The sequence below is a fragment of the Chenopodium album genome, chromosome 10, assembly GCF_948465745.1.
Source record: "Chenopodium album chromosome 10, dcCheAlbu1.1, whole genome shotgun sequence".
Lineage (NCBI taxonomy): Eukaryota > Viridiplantae > Streptophyta > Magnoliopsida > Caryophyllales > Amaranthaceae > Chenopodium > Chenopodium album.
In genome coordinates this window covers 2,530,918-2,546,212 of record NC_137843.1, presented here as the reverse complement: position 1 = coordinate 2,546,212, position 15,295 = coordinate 2,530,918, and the positions used below count along the sequence as shown (strand labels likewise).

At 34.5% G+C, this 15,295-nt stretch overlaps 1 protein-coding gene across 1 annotated transcript; it reads left to right on the top strand.

The window, feature by feature from the left end:
• Nucleotides 1–6,978: 6,978 nt before the first annotated feature.
• On the top strand, nucleotides 6,979–8,658 carry LOC145563090 (uncharacterized). The gene has a single exon (XM_081623502.1). The coding sequence runs from the start codon at nucleotides 7,156–7,158 to the stop codon at nucleotides 8,383–8,385; it is 1,230 nt and encodes a 409-aa protein (XP_081479628.1). The 5' UTR covers nucleotides 6,979–7,155; the 3' UTR covers nucleotides 8,386–8,658.
• Nucleotides 8,659–15,295: the final 6,637 nt, after the last annotated feature.

The following is a 15,295-nucleotide window of genomic DNA, read 5'->3' as shown; positions in this document are numbered from 1 at the left end:
ATCAATTCGGATCGGATCCGAACTTTAAATCGGATCGGATCGGATTGAGATTTTTTGAAAATTCGGATTTTCGGATTGGATCGGATTGACCCTAATCGAATCCAAACTAAACCGAACACCGAAATTTTGAATTAAGCAAATATTTTACGGATTGTTGTGTTTTACAATTAGGCTTTAAACATTTAGCCCAATGGCTTCTCTAAATTTGCTGATAGTTGCTACTACTGCCTTAAGCCTTATATAGCTGAAAGTTGCTGCTTATATGCTAACGTTATTGATATTTAGTGCATGTAGCTTAGTAATTATTGTAATGGAAATGATGTTTCCTTTTAGTTGTACTACAATTTATGTTAATCAGATTATTTTTAGAATTGTATTGGACAAAATATTATTTTTATAATTGCATTTATATTTCCGTATTAGTATATTTATTAAAGAAGATAATTAACGTATTTTAATTCGGATTTTCGGATCGGATTCAAATAACCGAATTTTAATTCGGATTGGATCGGATTGGATTGAAAAAGTAATTCGGATCGGATCGGATTGAAAAATGAAAAACCGAATTATATTTCGGATCGAATTGGATATGGCCTTAATCCAAACCGAAAACCGAACGGAAACCCCTACATGCATGTATGTTTCCTATTATTCCTTGGTATATAATCTTAAAAGAAACAATAGGTAATGGAGCAATGGACCATGAAACCCGTGCAATGGGCAACCGCGCTCTAAGATCATCATCATCATGCATGCTTCCTATCCTAAATCAAAGGGTGAAATATTTCCACGAGTCTTACTCATATGGTTCATGAACAATAGCAATATTGAGTAATTTTTGTATAATTAAATACTAATTAAGCTATTATTATAATGTAATAAGATGGCATTGGTTTATATTTAAGGGATGTATGTATTTATGTCACCCATTACTTGTATAGCACTTTGGGGGCGCAGTTGATCCATCGGTACCTTATTAATTAATTTTTGATCTCTAAAAATAGTGCATGGAGACCCACATTGCCCACCAATTCTATGTACAAATGTACAATACAACATTTGGTGTCCACCTTTTCTCCCATATCGAATAACATACCAAGTAGTATTTGTGCTCCACCACTATTACTCCCTCCTAATTAATAACTCACAAATTAAAGGATGTACATTTTCCCTTTCACATCATTTTCAATTTAGACATTTAGGGGCCGTTTGGTTGGGGTTAATTATCAAAGGAAAAGGGAATGAATAGGTATCATTCCCTTTGTTCTTGTTTGTTTGTCCATCTTTGTCATTCTCTTTCCCCATTTTTATTTTTGAGTTTACCCATTTTTATTCCAAATTGATTCCCCATCCCCCCTAGCCTTTTGCATTCCCTTTCTTTACCCACCACCAGCCACCACCTTCTAACTTACCTCCACCACCCAGCCGCCCACCGCTGCTACTCCCTGGCCCGTTGCCGCCTACAGACGCCCCTCCCCGACCCACCGATGCCCCTCACCGGCCTACCAACGCCCCCGATAAACCCCCATCTCCCCCGAAAATATTCCCCCACCACACAACCACCCTCTCTCACTTTTCCAGCCACCCCATAGCCGAGCCACCCCACCATGCCCTTCGCTGCCCCTCCCCCACCTCCCGGCTTTAGAATTTCAAGAAGGAAGTTGATAATCGGCAGAAGAATCTGGAGATTGAAGGAAGGTTAGGGTTTAGGAGCAAAGAAAGGCGGTGGAGGAGTGAGATAGGGTCGGCGAGGGGGTGGTGGGGTGGCTGGGCTATGGGGTGGCTGGAAAAGTGAAAAAGGGAAGGTGTTGTGTTTGTATTGGTGGTGGTGGTAGGGTGGTGGGGTGGTGTTTAGAATGGTGGTTGCATTCTCTGTGTCTTTTTTGTAAACAAACAACATAGCAAATGGAATGGTTTTTCATTCCATTCTCTTTCATTCCCATTGTTCATTCCATTCTGTTTATCTTGTGTGAACCAAACGGCCCCTTAGTTCTTAATTCCATGATAAATCTTTACATATATTAGTATATATTACTCATTTCATTTGATAATGTGTTTTAATTTGGTTTTATTTGTGTTTTCACCGTGTATGAAAATATAGTACATTTTGTTTCAACACTAATACTAAATACGCTATTACTAATTTTGAAATTGGTTCCAACATGTAACCAAATTTCGAACAAGTACCCCATTTTTTCCAAAATTTTAGAATTGAACTGAAATTGGTCCTTATGACGCCACTTTTAAATTCAAAACCGATAATTCTTTATCGACTTCAAGATTAAAGATGATATACTAATAATATCTTTTGCAATACCTTTTGAACATGCTTTGCTGTTGAAATATGTAGCTTAAAGTAAATTAAGTAGGACTACTTGACTAAGATTATTCAAAGAATCAAATAAATTATAAGAGAATGCCTCAAAAGTCAAAATGTAAGTATAACTATTTTAAAAGTTGAAGTTACTTTGAAACTACTACGTATTATATTGAAGATCGATCATTTAACAACTTGCATTATTATTTAATTTCTTCTTAGCTTAGGTTGTGGTTTATTAAGACTTAAGAAGTTGCCAAGCTACATACGCAAAATGTTTATTATTTCATCCATCATTAATTTTCTAGCAAGACTTTTAATGATTATTAATAATACGTACAATACTTTCATTATTTTTAAATAAAAAGTCAATAAACTAAAAATTACAATGTATTGAATGGAGTAAGGTTTTAGTATGTACAAGACATTATTAATTATTAATTAATAGAAAAGTATACAAAATGTAAACAAGAATGTGGAGGTTGACTAGCCAAAGACGAGCCGACCAAATGATGATTATCTTTAGTTTGTTGAATGATGCGGTTTTTCTTTCTTTTAAGCGTTAAGTACAATTATTTAGGCTTTTGCACATTAATATTGTGAACTGATCTCCATGTAAAGTGAGTTAAGAATTGCTACCAAATACATGTATCTAATTAAGATTCTTTTAAATTTTAAGTCTATAAATAATGTACTTGATAATTTTATTGTTGGATGGGTAAAATAGAATTGAATAAATAAAATTTATATTATTGTAGTATGTATTATGTACTCGTAATATTTACTTTGTATTGATTTATATTAAAAGAATATAATGAAGGTAGTGGTGTGATTCCTATCACATGCATAACCGTTGGTCATCAAATTATAGTTGAAGAATGTGGAGGTCAACATTGAGCTCTTTAAATTGTAACAATTTTAAATGTTTTCAAATGATAATACAATAATAAAGATACAAGTCTAATAATAAAAATCTAATTAAGAAAATTTATACTAATAACTGTTTCATTTATTTAGGCTATGAAATTAAAAAAATAAAATAAAATATGTGTCTTGAAAGTTTAGAGTGAATGAAAGGATGTTTGCAATGTCAAGATACCCATTTTGGAATTCCCACGTTAACGGCTGTTTAATAGTGTTGATTTATGAATTGAAGTTGATATATATGAGATGATAAGATTATTAATACGAGTAATTTTGCACATAAAGTCTTAAATATGATGTTTATATAATTATATTACTACAATGTTATCTCTAATTGAACTTTCAATATCACTCATTGTTTTAGGGATAATACCTTGAAAAAGAGAGTTTTGGATCGGGTGACCATGCATTCAGGTTGGGGGCCTTGGGACAAGTTGTTGTAAAGGACTTAAGGAGTAGGATGGTAAGAAAAATGTATGGAGTATATATTGAAAATAAGGGTAAAGAAAAAAGTATGTGAATGGATGCGAAAAATGAGTTTTGAAGTATGTACACGTATTAAAGAAGATAGGTATGTTAAGACCTCATTAAAAAAGGAAAAAGAAGTTCGATAAGTCTTGAGTACTCCGTATTATTTACGATTAACTTATAGCAATATATCAAAAAGACGAACAGTACAATTGAGTTTGCAATGAAGTTCTATTCAAGTGTTAAATTGGCCAAACAAATTAAAGTTCTTATCTTTGAGGTCTATACTTTTATCTACTAATTAATTCATTTTTCTTATCACAAAATTCTTTTAATTAGTTAATTATATGTAGGCTATAATTCCAAATTAAATGAACACAAAGCAAATTAATTAAATCACCGAAGAATGAAATATTGGGATGATAATAATATTTCATATTCAACGTAGACCCAATGTAAAATCGGCTTAAGGTAATTGATAAACACAAAAGTCTAATTTGTTGACAAATCCTTAAAGATTGCACATGGTTTTCCTGCAACACACAGGCGTCAATATGAAATCTACCACATCTTTTTGTTGCAGTGAACCTTCATCGTGGTGGGAAGATTGTGTTTTCCTCTATTTTTATTTATTTATTTTATTTTATTATTATTATAATTATTATTAAGATTATAAATTATTTAGAATTATATCGGCTACTTACAATCCTTCGAAGCATATTATATATAAAAAAATTAAGTATATTGATCATCCTTGACAATAAACTGGAGAGGGTAGAATGGTTGATAACTAGATTAAAAGAATAAGTTGGTATAATTCTGAAATCGGTCTTGAGTTACTTGTATTATTCCAAATAATTAGTCCTTGAACCTTGATATGTAAATCCTTACCCGTATCACGGGGTATTACTTTCTCTTTTGAGAATGAAGCATTTAAAGAATCTTGATCTCTTAGTGAACTAGTGATGCTAGTAGTCTAATCTAATGGTCATTTTTCTATATTGTCTTCCTCTAAGCATACCACCTTCATTACGTCAAATCCGTCAGAAATAAAAGTGATTTGTGGGATTTAAATGGACCATAAAATGAGAATTTAATTTGATTGATAGATACTAAAGGCAATTAAGGCATTGCATTTTAAAATATTGCATGGACTAATTGAATTATTGACATTAGATGCGAATTTCAGACGTTATTTAAAAAAAAAAAAAACGTAAACGGAATTTTCATACTTATGGGAATTGAATGAATATATGTTTCTTCCAAGTTTTCTCCTCGAGGCATCTTATCTTTTAAATGTTTGACATGTGTCCAATATATAATAAAACAGGTGTACATGTATTGCAAATAAGTTGTGCTAACAGTGTGATATTTTGTTATTTGCGCTACTTATTACTTACAATTGTTTTAATTTCTTTACAATCAATTAAAACGAACATTATTATTATATGAATGTATTAAGCACAATTTATACACGGAGTACACAATTTCATTTTATTTTTAAATTTCATTTTTTGTGATTTGAAAGATGCAAGAAGGTGGTAAAAATATGAATAGAATACCATAATATCACATCCTAACCACTCAAGTTGTCGTCAACAAATTCTAACCACCCAATTGTTATGATTCGTAGTCTAGTTGATAAAGACTTACTAGTATGGAATACATGCATGCATATTTTATCGTAGTAGTACGTTTATAAATTTCCAATAACTACCAAAAAAAATTAAAAAAACACAATTTTACAGAAATGAATTAATAGTGATTGGCAGGCAAATCCCTCGGCACATGCATAAATGGGAAGCCACTCCAAGTTTCCGACAACATTCCTCACCATATAGCCGTTGCTCTACCTTCTAGTGGGTCCTTTCTTTCTCATTTCTCTAACAATCAACCAAATGCATCGTACACCACATTTATGAGATGACTCATTTCTCAAACAATCAACGAAACGCATCGTACACCAATTTTATGGGATTTTCAATTCTCATGTTATCTCATCTTTTTGAAGTGTCAAATTTATAACATACATGATTTTATCTTTTGATTGAAGGACCATACTCTTCGTATCAAATATAATTACGAGTATTTCACTTTCTTATGTTTTGTTAATGTAAATTTTTTGAATTGTACAAGAGTTAAAACTTAAAAGTGTAAGCCTAATAATTGATACAAGAGCCCGGCAAAAAAAAAAAAAAAAAAAAAAAAATTGATATAATAGGAATAGTTGTCTAATTGGTTGACACAAAAGCTCAACTAACTTTGTAGCGATATCGTAGGTTTATGCACAGTATATTTATTTAATTTTTATTTTTTTTTGAAAGAAAAACAAGTTGTATACCGTATTCATTAATGGACACAACTCTGACAGTGTATAGAGCGAAATATCTAATAAACAATGGTTCAACCAAAGTTATTCTACTTCAAAGGGTATAAACTTAGCTAGATGATGAACTAACCAAAGTTATTCTACACCAAAGGGTATGAGCTTAGCTAGATGATGAGCAACACGGTTGTCAAATAGAAGTAAAAAAAATCTACATAATGCCAAGGTATCATCAAACACACCATCTAAATTGGAGAAGTATTAGGTATCTTTTTAGCCAAATCAATCTATCTATTTATTAACTCCTTATTACAATATTGAAATCTTTAATACTCCGGGCTTGTTCACTTCAGCTTAATTTCAGTTCAATTCATTTCAGTTCAACTCCAATCAGTTCAGTTCAGCTCCTAATTTCCTTCTCTCATAAAATATTCATTTCAGCTATATTCAGTTCAGTTTGATTCAGTTCCAATTAGTTCAATTTAGTTCAGCTTCTAATTTTCTTCTCTCATAAAATACATCAGCTCTATTCAGTTCAGTTTGATCAGCTCCAATCAGTTCAGCTCTCTTCAGTTCAGTTCAGTAAATGTGAACATACCCTTCTTCTAATCTATTTTAATGGCTGCAATTTGAAAGCTTTGACATTAATTTAAACAAGTGTATTTTCAAAAATCATTTTTAATAAGATGGAGTACCTTTTTTTTTTTTTTTTTTTTTTTTTTTTTACCTCTAATCACATGACATATCCTTAATCCGTGTTAAAAATGTGTAGCCTCTCCAATTAGCAAATAAAAACCAATGAAGAAGTACTAAAATGAAGGAACAGGGGCATTTAGGTTAATTACCAAAATCTACAGGTGGACCCCTTACAAGCTCTACAGACTACAGCTATAAAATCCATACCTTCCAATACAAGCCACTCTTATTTCCTCCAATACACACTTGTTCATTAATACCCACTTCTACACTCTCTCCCCCCACCTTTTTCTTTTTGCATTCTACTCCTCTTTCTCTCTCTCCCTCCTCCATTTACACTTTCATTTCTCCACTCGAAACCATTAAACCAACCTCAACTTCAATCTCATTTCTTCCTACATTTCTCTCAACAACAACAACAACAATGGTTGATGTAGACCGAAGAATGATCGGTCTAAACCCGGCTCACATCGCCGGACTCCGTCGTCTATCTGCTCGTGCCGCGTCCGGCCCATCTCCTCCAACTCCTCTTCCTTCCCGCGTTTCTCTCTCCTCCCTCGCTTCCAAACTCATCTCCCATCTTAAATCATCCGGTATCCAAGTCCAACCCGGGTTAACCGACTCCGAGTTCGCCCGCTCCGAAGCCGAGTTTGGGTTCGTTTTTCCACCCGACCTTAAAGCTGTCCTCCAAGCGGGCCTTCCTGTCGGAGCGGGGTTTCCCGATTGGCGTTCACCTGGGGCCCGTCTTCATCTCAAAGCTCTCATCAATCTCCCCATTGCAGCTATCTCTTTCCAGATCGCTAAGAACTCACTCTGGTCAAAATCATGGGGCCCACGACCTTCCGGCCCGGAAAAAGCCCTTAAAATCGCGAGAACTTCCCTTAAACGGGCCCCACTTTTGATCCCCATTTTCAACCATTGTTACATCCCTTGCAACCCGTGTTTAGCGGGTAACCCGGTTTTCTACGTCGACGAGAATCGGATTTTTTGTTGTGGGCTCGATTTATCCGACTTCTTCGAACGAGAATCATTAACAACATCTAGCACCTTCGATGAAAACACTTCATTACAGAAACAGAGATCCTTCAGTGGATCTTCAACCTCGTCATCTTCATCGTCTTCTACCTACTCCAACTTCTCTAGAAGATCTCTCGAAGGTTCTAGAACTCCTCGATGGGTGGAGTTCTGGAGTGACGCCGCCGTTGATCGCCGGAAAAGAAACTCAAATTTGTCAACTTCGCCGGAGAGATTCTTCGACATGCCGAAGTCCGAAGCTCCGAAATGGGTCCAGGAATACGTAAATCAAATCGGGTCGGTTTTAAAAGAAGGTGGATGGAATGAATCAGACGTCTCAGAGATTGTCCACGTGTCAGCATCAGGATTCTTCGAAGGTGGTGAGATGGTATTGTTGGATAATCAAGCAGTATTAGATGCTCTTCTTTTAAAAGCGGATCGTTTTTCGGATTCGTTGAGAAAAGCCGGGTGGAGCTCCGAGGAAGTTACGGATGTATTCGGGTTTGATTTTAGAGTACCGGAAAAGGAGAGGAAACCGGTAAAAAACCTCTCGCCTGAGCTGGTTGAAAGGATTGGGAAACTGGCTGAGTCGGTATCCCGGTCATCATCAAAAATTGGACTAACAGCAATAGCATCTTAATTGGCGGGGTTACCGGTAACTGCGCATAGAGATTCTATTATCTTTTCTTTTTTTAGAATTACGGAGTATTATTATTTCTGTATTATTATTATTATTATTATTATTATTATTATTATTATTATTATTATTATTATTTTTAAAAAAACCATGGGATTAAGGTTCTCTCTTTTTAGGCAAAAAAAGAAGCGTAGAAAGAGGGTGGAGATTTACTCGGTGTTGTACTCTGAAAGGAAAGCGAACATACAAAAAAATGGATATACTTAGTATTTTGATTTTAATATAATAATGTAATGAATGAATATACAACTCTTTTAAATTTTTACTCGGTCTCTAATATTTTCTTTAAAGTGCGTTTTAATAACATTTGTTGCCAAATATAAAAACCGAAGAGATGTAAATGTTTACAGATAATTATAGATACTTAGGATTATTAATAGGATCTTGCTAACGAGCGTCCTGGGGCGCTAAATAAGGATAAATTATATTGGTTGAAATGATATTAACTTAGGAATTTAGACAAAGTCACGCATCATTCGGACGCTCATTAGTTTTTGCCTTATTAATATATAGATTATTGTGTTGTTTAACGTTAAAACTTTGAAATTGGAATGCACGTGTGCGTCCTCTTTGGGGAAAAAAGAGACGTTTAAGAAGGGAGTGGGACCCAAGAAAGAGGAGAGTGGTTTGAAAAATGAAAAATGAGAACATTGTATTAAGATTTTTATGTGTGTTGGGAACCACTATATCATCAAGATTTTAAACTCGACGGACGACATTGGAAATGTGGGGTAATCGACTGTTCGACGGCGTCGTATCGCTGTGTTTATGTGTGTGTATCTTGTCGTTTCGTTCATTGAATGATTGATTTTTATGGGGTTGGGTTTGATTGGGGATGTCACTTGTGTCAATATTAGACCCTAATTATTTTTAATTATTTGTGACTTTGTGAGCAGAGTATATACGTATATACTTTAAGACATTAAGGGTCTACTGTGTTTTTAAAATTTTTAATTTGGACTCTTGAGACATAAGATCGAGTACAACCTAGCTAAGTTGCTGGTATACCTAATAGATTTTGTACACATATTTTTTAATATATAGCAAACGACTTTTAGGCTGTATATAAGTTAAATAATGTGTCTAAATTATTGTACGTGCGAAGTTTGCATATCTCAAGATGTGTTTCAATGATGTTTGGAGCATCATTGAAAACGAAAGCGCTTCATCTCTAATTATCAATTCTCTTACTCTTCACTACAACGTAATATATTATGAAGTACTCTATGCAAATTATAACGTTGTTATAAATAGAGCTACAACGCATCGTACAGTGCTTAGAAAGTAAAAGAAGGGACTCAAAGTGAGAAAGAAACGGCAAATGGGAATGGAGAAACAATAAAGTGGGGTTAAAAACGTTGGAATTTGGAAAAGAAAACTGTGGTGAAGCTCAAGGGGGGGATTGATGTCCAAACCAAAATGTAATAGAGAGGCAGAAAACAATTGAACAACGTTTGGCTTTTAGAAGACAAGACTACGAGGCGATGTTAAAGCTAATGAAATTGAAACCCCTGAATGCCTGCAAAGGTCTTTTAAATTTGAAAGAGATAGGAAATGGGAAAGGGATTGGTATTTTGATTTTTTTTGGTGTGTGGGCTTTGGGCCTTCTCGTGATAAGAAAAGGGCTTGTCAGATATTAGTGGGCCGTCACAGGTGTGGGGACCATGTCTCCTGTGGGCCATACATTTTATCAGGTGCACTAAACCTGAAATTTCAGCAAATCAATTACCGTAACCTTATCAAATTGTATTATCTGGATCGGGTTGGATCGTGAGAGGTTCTGACTCAATAGGGCCCTTTTTTTTACCATTTTTTTTTTTTAAAAAAATAACTAATCAAATTGTATATGACATTTTTACTCCGTGTTGGCATGATTTGATATTCTCTTCTATTATTGTTGAACTTGGATTAATAATATCGTTAATTATTGAGACGTACCTAATAATAACGCATATGACATGTCTACATTTTTTTACAACTTTGATCATACTGAAATACATTAAAGTTTAATAACTTACAAGTTTTTTTACCAAAAAAAAAATTAATTACAAATTTAAAATGAGATACCTAAAGAAATGGAGGTTGTAGCAAATTAGCAATATTGGTTTGGTAACTTGATCAATTGATAAACTGTGACTTTCAATTTGACAACAATATCGATTAGGGTAATCGAGTTTGAGTATCATATTTTACCTAAAAACATTTTATAAGCATGGGTTGGTAAAATATAATTAGATGGTCACACCTTTCAATATCAACCTTGCAACAGCAGTAAAGATTGGTAGTCCCTCAAGAACCCGATTGGGTGTGGCCTGAAGGTGCGATGTTGATATCTTAGCTTTTGCTATATTATGATTCCATTTTCCCAGACTTATCTTCAAGCTTCAACTGTTGGGAATAAGTAAATGAATGCGACATGAAAATATCTGTCTTTTTTATCCTTCTAGTAAAATCTATTCTAATTTTAACAAGAGAAAAATAAATAAATAAGACATGTTTTTTTGTTTAACTTACATAAAAAAATATTGTTGAAGATTTAAATCCAGCAGACTCCTAACGTGTGAAATTTTGCTACAGGACAGGAAGTGTACTAAATATAAGATGTACCATTTGTTTATTTCAGATTTGCTACAACCATGAATGTGGATCATTATTTATTTGTAATTTTCTATACTGGTTAGATCTTGTACTGTTCAAAATGATGAACTAAAGTCAATACAAGTATAAATTTGAGGTCGTAACAATTATTGATACATCCATATTAGGACAATATAGTGCTCTTTTAATCCTACATGCCACGAAAAAAATAAATTAAAAATAATTCAAATAGCAAGTTTATTATGGAGTACTCCACAAAAATAATGAAAAGAGTATACAGTAACATACAAAAATAAACACTGTATTTCACTAAAAAATATAATGATAAAAATGTACTGTGTAATTAATAAGTAAACTGTAACCTAAACAGATTAACCTCTAATTTTCCTCGTCGACTAAAAAGCAGTGTTCCACTAATATTTGAATAGGCTAATTATTAAGTTGGTTATTTCCTCATTGGAATTTTGTACGTACACCGCTACATGATATTGAATCAATCATAACCTCATTATATTGCGTGCACCAATTTTTGTACATAAATTGCATATGCATATGTGATATGTATGTGCATGTGGGAGAAATTTATTTCTTACACCGCTCAGTCGCTCACCCCCAACTTCTTTTTTTGAGTTCAATGTTTTTAATTATTGAAGCTGGATGTTGCCAAAAGCAACACCACCTTTCATAAAGGGTTTAAAAAATCTTTAAATATAAAAATTCAATTTCTTATTTGGATCTCATATATATGAACAAGTTCATCATTTATCTTACTTGGCACGAGTCAATGTACAATAGATAGAAAAATTACAAAATTAACATATGAATTACGATTTATGAGATTCATATATTGACATTTTACATTGGTTATTGGAATACTGAAAACAATTTATCCAGTTATAATGTTATCATACGCATTTTCTTAAAAAAATTCTAATCACTACACACTTAGTAAATTATGAAAAATACTTCTACACGAGAACGAATATTTGCTTAATATGAGTACCATACAAACTTTTGGACCCTCTTAACTAACCTCTACAAATACAAATAAGCCATACTATGATTTACAACATATCCATGTACGATAATAATATGAACATTATTTGATAGATTTCCAACAATATCTAAGCATCATTGAATGACTTGTGAGAAATAAATGCCGACGGCCAATTACCGGCCATAAGGCTAAACCGACCGTTGTTAGCGAAGCTTCATGTGCAACTTTCACCGCTATTCTCTCTTCATCACGTGTCCTCCTCTGCATTGGTCACGTGCTCAAACAAAAAAACAATAGGTGATTAGTACGTACCACATTAACAGTGTGGCACATGAAGACATAAATTACTTCCACATGCGTTTTAATTTCTCTCTTTATATAGTACTAATAGATAAAAAGAAAATTAAGCAAAGATTTGGAATTTTGTGCCAAAATTGTAAATGGGCCCCCAACATGGAAATGAATACAAAGTATGGGCTTTTTGATTTATTAATCAATTTGGTGTCTGTAGTTTATGAGACATTATTGTCCTGTAAGAAAAACAGTTCCTATCCTCTAACATCTTAGTTAGGCCCAGTCCAAGAAAATGGGCCCACCAGATGAAATTGTGGTTTTTGAGTAAACAACTCAATTGAATTATACTTTTCATTCTTGAGTCATTTTAATCAAACTCATGTATAAATGAGACAATTCATGGTTTGATTATTTTCGGTGGCATTTATGGGTGAATCTGACATATGAGTACGGTTCATTTTATATTACAATACGTTGCATGGTTTTATGATATATATAGCCAAACAACCGATACTTGAATTATTATCTCTATCACATAAAGACATAATGAATCACATCATATGAATGAATGAAGGTACTAAAGTTGTCTTTACATAATTTGCTACTTCGTAAAAGTTTAGAGTACTACAAGACCAAATATTTACTCGCTTTTAATTTTAAAATGATCTAGATGGTTGAGTAAAAGTCATACTCACTTTAATTTACGAGTAATTTTAATTTATTTATATGTTCCATAAATCCAGGAGAACATCAAAAATCTGTTGATGAGTTAGTTGAGGTGTCTGAAACTCTGAATATTATGTCAATACAATCAAATGAAAGTGTTACCGTGTTAGTAATAAGATCAATAATAGAATACTGAGTGACCAATTTGAAGTTTAGGGTTAAAAGATTAATTGATGCACTTGAAAAAAATTTATATGAAATTACATTTGATTTCTGAAGGAAATAATTCCGTGAGCTTTCCATTAATTTCCAGCCAATATATACAATTGTGTAGCCTTATCTCAAGGCACTCATTAAGCTACAATTAAGGAAATAGCTAATTACAAAATATACTTAAGCTATAAACAAGGTAACTAAAATATTTACATTGACTAAAGATATATTTTGAATATATCTTAACACACCCCCATAGTCTAAGCTGGAGGAGGACGGATGCTTAGACTATCTTTAAAGTCTTCAAAAAGAACACAAGGGAGCCCCTTTGTAAAAATATCCACAATTTGGTGCCTAGAAGGAACATGATGAACCCGAACTTCACCCCGGGCTACCTTTTCTCGAACAAATAAAATATCCATCTCTATGTGCTTTGTTCGTTGATGTTGCACCGGATTGCCGGAAAGATAGATAGCACTCACATTGTCACAATAAACCAAAGTCGCCTTCTTAATCGGACAATATAATTCCAAAAGCAAGTTTCGAAGCCAACATGACTCAGAAACTACATTATCAACGCCCCTGTATTCTGCCTCGGCACTAGACTTAGATAGAGTAGCCTGTCATTTCGAGGACCAAGAAATCAAATTATCACCCAAATATACACAATATCCAGATGTGGAGCGTCTAGTATCTGGACACCCGGCCTAATCTGCATCTACATATGAGACAAGAGAGGAAATAGAAGACGGATACAGATGCAAACCATGATCAATCGTGCCCTGTACATACCGAATGACTCGTTTAAGAGCGGCCATATGCTGCTCTTTCGGATCATGCATATGTAAGCAAACCTGTTGGACCGCATATGATATATCCGGTCTAGTAAATGTGAGGTATTGCAAGGCCCCTGCAAGACTACGATACAATGTAGGATCGGCACAAGGTGAACCTGTAGAACTGTTCTTCGGTTTCACCTCAACAGGTGTAGCCGAAGGTTTACACGAAGCCATCCCTGCTCTGTCAATAATTTCCTCCGCATATTTGAGTTGTGACAAAAATAATCCACCCTTATGTCTTGTCACTGCTATGCCAAGAAAATAATTAAGGTGACCCAAGTCCTTCATAGAAAATTCCGAGCTAAGAAGGGACATAATAGAACGCCGCAGAGTATCAAAAGAAGCAGTAAGAATAATGTCATCAACATATAAAAGTAAATAAGCCACATTTTTCCCTTGACGATAAATAAACAGGGAATTGTCACTCTTACTATTAGTGAAACCAATAGAAGCAACAAAAACTGCAAACCTCTTATACCACGCCCGGGGTGCCTGCTTAAGACCATATAAAGAGCCCCGCAATAAACACACATAATCAGGGTGAGTTTTATCACGGTACCCAAGGGGTTGATGCATATAGACTGTCTCCCGAAGCTCACCATGTAAAAAAGCGTTCTTAACATCAAGTTGATGTATCGACCAAGCTTTAGACAAAGCAAGGCTAAGAACAGTACGGATAGTCGCCGTTTTTACAACCGGACTAAAAGTCTCCCCACAATCGATGCCGACTTGTTGTGTTTTGTCATCACCTACAAGACGGGCTTTATGCCTCTCAAAAGAACCGTCAGATTTCACTTTATGAGTAAAAATCCACATAGAGCGAATAACATTAACATCAGGTGGACGGGGCACCAACTCCCACGTCTTATTATTAATAAGAGCATTATATTCATCATCCATGGCCAATTTCCAATTCGGGTCATTAAGAGCAGAAACAGGGTTACGAGGTAAAGGGGATATCGTAACACTAGATGTCATAGCACTAAAATTTTTATATTTTGGATTTGGCTTGACTATACCGTTTCTACTACGAGTAACAATCCTATGAGGAGGTGGCGGTGGAATAGGAGGAGAATGAGAAAATGGAGCCGTGGGAATTGGGCTAGAGGCAGTTGGGTCAGCTGAGTGGGTAGGACCTTGCTGGGCCGTGGATGATTGAACAGGCCCACGGTCCAGCGAGGCCCCATTCTGCCCAACATCAGCAACCCGTATGCCAGGGAGGGGAGTGGAGCCTAGGCTGGTGCGA